Here is a 10,427-nt window from a genome sequence, read left to right on the forward strand (position 1 = left end):
CATCGACGGTAGCCAATATTTCATGAATATCCAGAATATTCATAAAACAGTCAACTCATTCAGTTTAGTTTGACATCCTTAACATTTAAGTACAGTTTATCAGACAATATTCTTAATTACCACTTCGCTTGTCGTCGTAATGGGTCAATCGAAAATACATACAGCACAAAAATGAACAGCGATTCCCATATTGTAACAATACCTCCAAGTACCCTTACTTTCATTACATTTTCAAAGTATTGTCAGCTGACAACCCACCCATATTACACACCGGAAGCAAGTCACCTCAACGCTTGAGCATCCCCGATGGCAGCCCGAACTGTTGGGCCAGGACTAGACCGAGGTCCACACGAGGTTCGTACTTCACGCCGAGCAGCACGCGCGAACGGACCCGCACGTTGACAATCAAATTCGAGCGCTTGCAGTGCACATAATTGCAAAAGAAGAAACCCGTTACAGGATTACCAGTGCAGGAAGAATTAGGATTTTGGAAGCGTTTTTTATTACGAGTAGTGATTAATGATATTTTGTGAGTTAATTAGAGTTAAAAAAGAAGCGTGACTTTGCTCAACGGAAAATTTCCAGCGTTTTTGAACCTCCGCAACTACGTAACGCCAGTACGTACGTGTAGCAGGAAATCAGTCCATCACTTATTCATGATCGAATAAAATCGATAAAATGTCGTACGTAAGTGCACGGTCAGTGCGGTGGCGGTACATGAAACTCGTCGAGGCTTGAACGAGTCGTGTCCATCCTCGCGTGTGACATTTAGCGTCATCAAGCAGGACATCACAGACAGAGGATATCACTAGGCCTCCGGTGTCAGTCAAGGAATACACGTGTGTGTATGTGCTACTGTTGGGAACAAAGAGTCGTGTTCATTAAAGTCCTTGGCCCATATATTGGTTCAGTCGGGAAAGTGATGTCGTTTGAACGGTGTGTGTTGGGTTCAGGGCTCTAAGTACGCGGTCTACACAGATGGTATTCGACCGTTGCGAATTGCTGGCACCCAGTGCAATGGTACCACGTGTTGGGTTACGCCAAGTGTAAAGTGGACAACTCGTAGCTGTACCGCGGCACCTTCATCGTGGGAATCGATCGATACGAATGAAATTTAGATGCGTTAGCTGTGCAATCGGAAGTGTGCAATCTCCAGCTGCTGGTCCTCTATCATTTTGCCATCCACTTCAACCACCCATGTATACCTACTTGCAAGGCGTTCAGCGGAAAACGTGGCCTCGAGTGATAATGAAGCAATTTGAATATTGAAGTGCAGAACGAGGCTTGCCCGCCCAGGTGTAACATCCCGTACCAGTAGCTGGTAGGATGAGTGACGCCGACCAGGCCGGAAGCAACAGTAGTAGTGCTAGTAAATCCATGCCGAGCGATAGTGTAGTCGTAGTGAAAGTTAGTCCCGCAAAGGAACCCGGAGGCGCAGAAAGTGCACAAACCACCAGCACCACCGTATCGCCCGAGGGACCTCCCGGTGACCCAGATCCAACAACCAGCCCGACCCAACCCTGCAACGGAAGTCTGCCGGAAGCGTTGCTGTACCAGAGTTCGCTGAACGTGATACTGCCAAACTTTATCGAGCAGGAGCAACGGTTCAGTGGGAGGCAGCAGTATCTGACACCACCGAGGGCGATTCAGTCGAGTCCGCTGACCAAGATCCGACGGTATAGTCAGGATTCGTACGCGCTGCCGGGCCGTTATCTGAATCGGAGCAATGAGGAGGTAAGAGTTAGTTGGGTGATAAGATTTGATCCACATCATCATACCGTAGCCCATCTTTTTAGTTTGATGTTTTGTTGGTATTTTTTTTTTTTTTTTTTGAGGAGTCAACTTTAGCAGCGTTTTTTACTAACATGTTTTATATTTTAAGTTAAAAGAACTATGCAGTAAATTTTGTAGTGTCCCAGACTATGCCTCTACGCATTTTTTTTACAATTTAAGTGATAATGGTGCCATTCTAGAGCAGAAAATGTGAAAAACAAACAAAAAATTGAAAAAGTGACTGTAAAAAACAAGAGAAAATTAGAAAGACAAAATGTAATGATAGGAGGTGGTAGAAAAAAATACTACCAAAAACAAAGATAAACTAAACAAGATAAATGCAAATTGAAATACTAAAAATAAAACAAGAAAAACATCTAACAAGAGAAGGAAAGTAAAAATTTTCGAAAAAAAATTGGGCAGTAGAGGGTTAAATAAAACAAATTAACTGAGATATTAAAACTTGATAAAAATTTAAAATCAATTGATTTAAATCATTTTATTTTTTTATTTATTTTTTAGGCCTCGGAAAAAAATCACCTCGATTCGGGAAAAATCACTTCGAAAAGAATAGTTGTCTTATATTTGATTGTCTAGCTCGAATATGACCCCACCACTTCTCTAAAGTGATTTAGAATTTTTAAATCTAGGAAGTCAGTGGGGAAATATTGAGAGAATTTAGCAGAAAATGCATTTGGCATGCCAGCAGGCAATTAACCACTCAAATTTAATTGAAATGAGGTCGCAGAACTCGAATTAGACGTTAAAAACACAAACATTAAAAAATACGAAATACGTTCGTGATTTGATTTTCCTTTGTTGATACGACCCTTAGTTGCTGAGATATTGCCATGCAAAGATTAAAAAAAAAGAAAAATTGATGTTTGCGAGGAACATTTTGATTTTTTTTTTTGAATAAGTATTGATTCAAAACTTCACAACTCGATCAAAGATTTTTTGCCCATTCTGGAAATTTCAGAAACGTTGGCATTGGATGTCTCCTGAAACATATCAGAAAATAAAAAAATAATAAAAATAGTGTTTTTATGCAAATCAAGTTTTAGTGACTAAAAGTGAAATTAAAAATTACCATTTGTATCATTTTTTTTCAGTGTAGTCCATATCCATACCTACAACTTTACCGAAGACACCTAATCGATCAAAAAATTCCTTCAAAAAATCCTTTTTTTGATTTTTGAATTTTCATACATCATTTTTGTATGGGCAGCTGCCAAATTTGTATGAAAAATTATATGGACAAACTAATGATGCAAAATGGCTTCTTTGGGCATACCGAAGGCACCAAAAAAGTTTCAGCTGGATTAAAAAATCAATAATTAAAATTAAAGAAAAAAGATCGATTTCGTAGAGAATTGCTCTTAACCAAAAATATTAAGTAAATTGATATAAATTTACGGATTTTGTAAAATATAAATGCTTTTAAGTATAACTTAGAAACTAGAAAAGTATTGATTTTCGTTCCCCACCTGTCTCATTAGGGTGTAATAACAAAATCGATTTTCCAGCACATCAATTTTTCGGTTCCTTTTTGGGTCCTAAACAATTCCCCAAAGTTTGAGAAAAATTGGTTAAGTCCTCACATTGCGCAAAGCGATTCAATCCATATAAATTTGTATGGGAAAAACCATTTTTTTTTTAAATTTTAATATTTTAAAATCCACGTTTTATGCGATATCAAAACCGGATTCATATTCAGATGCTCTGGAAGGTGCTCTACAACTTTCCCGAAGAGAGTTTGGTGCTAACTTGCTCCTGAAAGAAGATACAGCGTCCTCAAAACTCGTCTAAAACGTGATTTTCGAGCAAAAAACACGTTTTAGACGAGTTTTGAACACGCTGTATCTTTTTATAGGAGCAAGTTAGCACCATACTCTCTTGGGGAAAGTTGTAGAGCACATTCCAGAGCAACCGAATATGAATCCGGTTTTAATATAGCGTGAAACGTGGATTTTTAAAATATCAAAATCAAAGAAAAATATGTTCCCCATACAAATGTATATGGAAAATTTAATCGCTTTGCGCAAAGTGGGGAATTAACCAATCGTTCTCAAACTTTGGGGAGTTGTTTAGGACCCCAAAAGGAACTGAAAAGATGCTGTGCTCACTAAATTTGATCAACTTTATTTTTTTTTTTCATACAACCATATTACACCCTACTGTCTCATTGTTCCTGCCAAGTGCATCTAGAATAAGACAGTTGAATAACTCTGCCTGTAGAGGTCAGATCGATCTCATATGTTGGTCAATATTAGAACACTTTTTTCGAAAGAAAATGCAACAAAAAGCTCATTATAAAAATATGATGAAAAAATACAAAAATAGTTGACTATTGAATACCACAAACCCTACAAACTCTTTCATTCATTTAACAATGCAGATTATATTTATATCACGCAATGAAAAGTTTACAAAAGGGTTAACAATAGTACCAGTTTGCTTGTATTAAATCTTACTACTGATCCGGAGCGTTCCTCCCCTGTAGATATCTGAAATATGATTCGTTTACATCCTCTCTACGGTTAATGCAACGCAAAAAAAAAAGAACTTGGGGCATAATTTAACCACATGTATTCCAGGATTATTTCATTGGAATGGCTGTGCTTATGTTCTTTTGAATTAGATTAGATCAAACATCGAGAAGAGTTGCTATTTACCATAATTAAATATATTTAAATATTTTTCAATCCATCTAACACATACGATTTTAAGATGTAAAATTATCGTAACTGAGTATATGAAAGTTTTTTTTGTCCCAATATCAATAATTTAAATAATTTGAATAATGCCTATTGAGCGTAAAACATTCATTGGTCGACGTAGTCACACTCAATCGTTACTTAAACAAATATTTTTGCTGTGCTACCCGCAGCTCCATGACCATGTCAGCGATCTAGATAATCGCTATTACGTTATCGATTCAACCATCAACTGGAATAAAAGACCATTCGTTCCGGCATATCCCAATCGCTCTAATATCCGGTAATCTGTTTTCGTGTGCTTTTTTTTATTCCCCTCCCTACAACTATAGATAAGTCAACATAACGAACCAAATCAATTATTAATGCGACACAGCACGGACAACCTGCGAGGTATTAATAGTATCCCCCTGAAGGGTGGTTACACCGCCACCCCCGTGACCTCCCGAGTGACTGTTAGCATGAATGGTGGGCTGGGTAACCAGCTGAACTTTGCCGGTACCAACGCCAACGCCAACATCAACAAATTCAACGTCACCAGGACGAACAGCACCACCAACACAGGTGAGCTGGACACGTATGGGACGGTGTCTACAGCGCCGTCCACCCATCAGTTGCACGATAGCACGCAGCACGTGGCCGATGGCAACGGTTACCATGGTGGCAGCCCGACCGAGGACTCGGCAATCGACACCGGTTCATCGTCCCGCCATCCGGCGGTAGATTCGAGCGAGAAGACACTGTCCACGTTGGACGATATTATGGAAAGTCCCCTGCTCAAAACTCCCGTCGAGAAGTGGCTTGAAGCGCAGGATCGCGCGCTGGACCAGATGAAGATCAACGAAGAGCAGAACCGAAGGTATATCCATCAAGTGTGTGTTGAGTGTTCTAAATCATGTACCATCTCTCTCTGTGTAACAATTGGCCGTTGTAACGCTATGCAATAACGAACGATTCACGCGATTAGTCCCGATCTTTACAGCAAGATATTTGGCCCCAAGATCAGCAATACCGAGAACATCCCGGGAACGCCGATGGACACGTCGGACATTGCGTCCGAGATCAACAAGAGTTTCAACTCCAGTACGATGAGCATCATGAACGACCGGCGACGCTCGTCGACGAAACTGCTAACCGGAAGTTCGCCAGTGAGGTCGATTCTGCGTGAGGAAAATCGGAACAGTTTAGGTGGCGTCGGGGGAGCCGTTACGGGAAGTTTGCGCAGCAAAAAGCGCAAGGGTTCCGAACAGTCTGGCGATGGGAACCGCAGACCGAGCAAGCAGGACAAGGAGGTAGGTGGCATAACTGAATTGGGCGAACAGATAGAAATGATCTCTCTTTTAAGGGTCTCGATCCAGAGTCGCTGATGTTCCGCGACGGCCGTCGGAAGATCGACATGATCCTCTGTTACGAGGAGTCTGATGACGGTGTTATGACGGAGGAGGAAGCGTTGAAGAGACACCAGCGTAAGGTGTTTCAAGAGAACCTGGTGAAGGAGGGTTTGGAGATTGAGTTGGAGCACAAATCGCAGGCGTTCGACGAGAAGACGTACTTTGTTAAGGTACACATCCCGTGGCGAACGGAGTCACGCTACGCCGAGGTCATGAATCTCAAGCTGCCTGTGAAGCGATTCATCACGATTAGCGTGAAGGTAAGGTTTTGCTGACTAAGCGTGACTTAAGATAACCGGATTCTCTGCCGTAGGAAGAAGAATCAACGCTGCGGAAGCATCAGAACAAGTGGCTCAGCTACTGGAATAAGATGATGTCGATGATGGACTACAACTACAGTCGTATCGAGAAAGAACCCTCGTTCTACTCGGCGACCTGCAACGGAAATCCGGAGGAGCAGTTCATCGTGAAGGATCGCTGTACGACCTTCACAAGCGCTCAGCGAAGCCTGATCGTGATGCAGATTTTGATGCGGGCTCGCTTCGATGACACGGAGAAGATCAACTTTATCGGAATCCGAAGGCTGCTGAACGACGGGACGTATCTGGCGTGCTTTCCACTGCACGAAGGCCGATACGATCGAAACCACTCGACGGAAGCGGTGTTCGATCGGAGGTTACTGTACCTCGAGTGGGCTCGGCCCATCAAATGGTACAAGAAGCAGCCGCTTTGTCTGGTGCGGAAGTACTTTGGCGATAAGATTGCGCTGTACTTTTGTTGGCTCGGGTTCTACACCAAGATGTTGTGCGCTCCGGCGGTGGTTGGACTGTTGTGTTTCCTGTACGGGCTGGCGTCCATGGACTCGAGCGATAACATTCCAACGTAAGTTGTTTTTTTCATTAGGGTATTTTAATATCAAAGAAAAATTCCGTACGGATATTATAAGAAATACGAATTACGAAACCCACTAACCTAGTGATCGTCACTTCCAGCAAAGAAATCTGCGACAAAAAGGGGCCTGGCAACATAACCCTATGTCCGCTGTGTGACAAAGCCTGCAGTTACCAACAGCTCTCCGAGTCGTGCCTTTTCGCCCAGCTTACGTACCTGTTCGACAACCCATCCACCGTATTCTTCGCCATCTTCATGTCCTTCTGGGCCACGACCTTCCTCGAGATGTGGAAGCGCAAGCAATCGGTCCTCGTGTGGGAGTGGGACCTGCAGAACATCGAAAACGAGGAGGACATGCGGCCGGAGTTTGAAACCTCGGTCAAAACGTTCCGCACGAATCCGGTGACCCGGGAGAAGGAACCCTACATGCCAACGTGGGATCGCGCGATTCGCTTTGCGGCGACCTCCAGCGCGGTGCTGTTCATGGTAAGTTGATTCTTCCCGTGAGAAACTCTCTGTAACCCAATGTTTCGTCTAGATCTCAGTCGTCCTCGGTGCCGTCCTGGGGACCATCATCTACCGGATATCGCTCGTATCTGTGATCTACAGTGGGGGTGGAAACTTTTTCCGCACACATGCCAAACTTTTTACCACAATGACTGCTGCCTTAATCAATCTTGTCATCATTATGATTCTAACACGTGTAAGTTATTGCACTGAATCAGACAATTTCAAGCTTCCTCTTACCAACCCTCCTCATTTCAGATCTACCACAAGCTAGCACTGTTTCTAACCAACTTAGAGAATCCCCGAACGCAAACCGAGTACGAGGACTCGTACACGATCAAGATCTTCGTCTTTGAGTTTATGAACTTTTACAGCTCGCTCATTTACATTGCGTTCTTCAAGGGGCGCTTCTACGGTGAGCTTGTTGATTTTCGTCTCGATGTTAATCTAAATTGAAATGATCTTTGCTTTTTTGCAGACTACCCCGGCGATGACGTGGCGAGGAAGAGCGAGTTCTTCCGGCTGAAGGGTGACATCTGTGACCCGGCGGGTTGTCTCAGTGAGCTCTGTATCCAGCTGGCGATCATCATGGTGGGAAAGCAGTGCTGGAACAACTTTATGGAGTACTTCTTTCCGTGAGTAAATTTACAATTTTATGTTCAGTGGGTTTATTCTAATTCAAATTATTTTTACAAATTCGCAGGGCATTCTACAACTGGTGGCGCCAGCGTAAGCACAAACAGCTCACCAAGGACGAATCCCACCTGCACATGGCTTGGGAGCAGGACTACCACTTGCAGGACCCCGGCCGGTTGGCGCTGTTCGACGAGTACCTTGAAATGAGTATGGATTGGAGTCTCCAATTTCGTCAGAATGGCTAGACATTGCTCGTTTCTTTTCAGTCGTCCAGTACGGCTTCGTAACGCTGTTCGTGGCGGCCTTCCCGCTGGCTCCGCTCTTCGCGCTGCTGAACAACATCGCCGAGATTCGGCTGGATGCGTACAAGATGGTTACCCAGTCGCGGCGACCGCTGGCCGAGCGGGTTGAAGACATTGGCGCCTGGTACGGGATCCTGAAGATCATCACCTATACCGCGGTGGTTTCAAATGTTAGTATGGGCTTGTGCGTAGATTTCTAGCAGGGCTTAATTTTAGCTTGTTACAGGCCTTTGTAATCGCTTACACAAGCGACTTCATTCCTCGGATGGTGTACAAGTACGTCTACTCGCCACATTTCACGCTGCACGGATATATTGAACACTCGCTGTCAGGTAAAGTTGTGGAGATATCTAGTTTTCCAAACATGCATTAAAGTTGGACAGAGTCATCTAACGTAAATTTCCCTACAGTTTTCAACACGTCCGACTACAAGGAGGAATGGGGAACGAAAGGCGAAAATGACCCGGACACCTGTCTGTACCGGGGCTACCGGAACGGGCCAACCGACAACGAGCAGTACGGGCTGAGTCCGCACTACTGGCACGTGTTCGCCGCCCGGCTCGCGTTCGTGGTGATCTTCGAGCACATCGTGTTCGTGTTGACCGGCATCATGCAGTTCATCATCCCGGACATTCCGGTCGAGGTGAAGACGCAAATCCAGCGCGAACAGATGCTCGCCAAGGAGGCCAAGTACCAGCACGGGCTGAAAAAGTCCCGCGACACGGACTACGAGGAGATTCTGCACGTGCTGCGCGAGCAGAGCAACAACAGTCGGCAAGGTTGAAAGTCCTCACTGGGTGCAATGTTTTTGATTTCTGATGGTTGATCTTTGCAGGAGTTCGCGGAAGCTGGGCCCGGCGCCTAAGCCGCATGAGTGACGGACTGGACGCGCACGTGGAGATATCGAACCGGCCTCGACAATCGCTCGAATCTACCGTTTGGGAAGTCACATAGCAGTAGGAGGCTGACTGACTGAAGTTAGATTTTAAAACTCATCCGTTTCTGTTCTGCATTTTCTTATATATTTGTAGTAGAAATAAACTAACAGTCGTTCTCAAATTCTGTGTGCGTTTCAATTATCCTTGGTTGTTCAGCCGATTCTTCTGGTTCTGGCGAGAACAACGGGGCTTGGTCCTAAATACCGCCGGATCCAGCACGTTGTACGGTGGGTTCTCGTTGACGCAAACGATGTTCTTCAGCCGTCGGTTCTCGTTCTTCTCCAGCAGGTGTGGTGCCAACAGCAGAAACAGCTGCTCCGTCCACGACGGCAGTCCACAGCTCGAGAAGCACAACTCCCAGTACGGCAGCCCCAGGTGGGCGATGCTCATTCGCAGATATTCGGTGAACGTATCGGCCAAGAATTGCCACTTGAAGGTGCCCATCTCGAGCAGAAAGATCTTCGGGTTCGACGATTCTGGCGTCTCGTACACCAGACAGACCTTGGCCAGATCCGTAATGGTGCTCAGCTCGAAGATCTTGCTGCGCGAGTTCAGATTCAGATGGTTCAGATAGCCGGACGTCGAGTCGATATAGTTCGACTGGCGAATGATGGGCGGTATCGTGACGGCAGTGTTCGGGCTTGAGCTCAGAATGGTGTCGATGTTGTCGCGAACCAGTGTAATCTGGATCAAGTGTGGGAAATGGATGTGACCCACGCGGCGGATGTCGTTTGCTGAAAAGAATCAAATTTCAATTCCCAACCCCCTAATGAATTAAACCCAAACGCATTACGCGAGTATTGGTAGCTCCAGTAAAAGTTGAACCCATCGGTGGACAGATAGAACTTTTTCATATCGTCCGGCAGGTAGATGTTGTGGCGGGACTCCCACGCGGTCACCTGGGCCTTCTCGCAGGGCAGCCGCTTCTCGCAGGTCACCTTAGCAAAGTGATTTCAAACATTATTTTCCATCTAAAACCCCTTAAAAAGACTCATACTTGCACGATCCGCGGGATGCAATCCGCAAATTTCTGTGAAAAAGAAAAAAAAATGCTTTTGTTCAGCGGGTTCAGTTGGCGCGGAACCTAGTATAGAACCTTTGCCAGTCCGAGGGACAGATTCTCGTAGAACATGTCGTCCAGATCGACGACATTTTTAATGGTGCTCATCGAAGTTTGTACAAGTACTTTCGAAATGAACTTTTGCTAAATGAGGCAGTATTGATCAATCAAATCGGATTCGAGAGGGGGTTGCCATGGAGTACCTAGTATTT

The 10,427-nt window shown here is 44.6% G+C and overlaps 2 protein-coding genes across 3 annotated transcripts; one reads left to right on the forward strand and one right to left on the reverse strand.

Annotated features, from left to right (window-relative positions):
• Positions 1 to 404: 404 nt before the first annotated feature.
• On the forward strand, positions 405 to 9,276 carry LOC120425800 (anoctamin-4). Of its 2 annotated transcripts, none has more exons than XM_039590411.2 (14): positions 405 to 1,734; positions 4,823 to 5,349; positions 5,458 to 5,782; positions 5,836 to 6,141; positions 6,195 to 6,763; positions 6,874 to 7,258; positions 7,311 to 7,475; positions 7,538 to 7,694; positions 7,758 to 7,914; positions 7,983 to 8,122; positions 8,182 to 8,387; positions 8,444 to 8,549; positions 8,628 to 8,996; positions 9,053 to 9,276. In XM_039590411.2, exons 1-14 carry the CDS (start codon positions 1,327 to 1,329, stop codon positions 9,169 to 9,171), a joined length of 3,939 nt encoding a protein of 1,312 aa, XP_039446345.1. In that variant the 5' UTR covers positions 405 to 1,326; the 3' UTR covers positions 9,172 to 9,276. The 2 variants fall into 2 exon arrangements, with proteins under 2 accessions (XP_039446345.1, XP_039446346.1); XM_039590412.2 differs by having other exon boundaries at positions 5,473 to 5,782.
• Positions 9,196 to 10,326, reverse strand: LOC120425801 (tubulin polyglutamylase complex subunit 2). Its single transcript, XM_052708643.1, has 4 exons — positions 10,252 to 10,326; positions 10,153 to 10,185; positions 9,949 to 10,093; positions 9,196 to 9,889 (listed from the first exon to the last, which is right to left on the reverse strand). The coding sequence occupies exons 1-4, from the start codon at positions 10,321 to 10,323 to the stop codon at positions 9,294 to 9,296; spliced, it is 846 nt and encodes a 281-aa protein (XP_052564603.1). The 5' UTR covers positions 10,324 to 10,326; the 3' UTR covers positions 9,196 to 9,293.
• Positions 10,327 to 10,427: the final 101 nt, after the last annotated feature.

The sequence above is a fragment of the Culex pipiens genome, chromosome 2 (genome assembly GCF_016801865.2).
Source record: "Culex pipiens pallens isolate TS chromosome 2, TS_CPP_V2, whole genome shotgun sequence".
NCBI lineage: Eukaryota > Metazoa > Arthropoda > Insecta > Diptera > Culicidae > Culex > Culex pipiens.

What these genes read in the sequence shown, in the direction of transcription:
- LOC120425800 (XM_039590411.2), top strand. Translation starts at nt 1,327, where the DNA reads ATGAGTGACGCCGACCAGGCCGGAAGCAACAGTAGTAGTGCTAGTAAA. An exon ending in CCAGCGCGGTGCTGTTCATG is followed by an intron (nt 7,259 to 7,310) that starts GTAAGTTGATTC and finishes TGTTTCGTCTAG; the next exon opens with ATCTCAGTCGTCCTCGGTGC. An exon ending in CTTCAAGGGGCGCTTCTACG is followed by an intron (nt 7,695 to 7,757) that starts GTGAGCTTGTTG and finishes GCTTTTTTGCAG; the next exon opens with ACTACCCCGGCGATGACGTG.
- LOC120425801 (XM_052708643.1), bottom strand. Translation starts at nt 10,323, where the DNA reads ATGAGCACCATTAAAAATGTCGTCGATCTGGACGACATGTTCTACGAG. An exon ending in GCATCCCGCGGATCGTGCAA is followed by an intron (nt 10,094 to 10,152) that starts GTATGAGTCTTT and finishes CACTTTGCTAAG; the next exon opens with GTGACCTGCGAGAAGCGGCT. An exon ending in CTGGAGCTACCAATACTCGC is followed by an intron (nt 9,890 to 9,948) that starts GTAATGCGTTTG and finishes GATTCTTTTCAG; the next exon opens with CAAACGACATCCGCCGCGTG.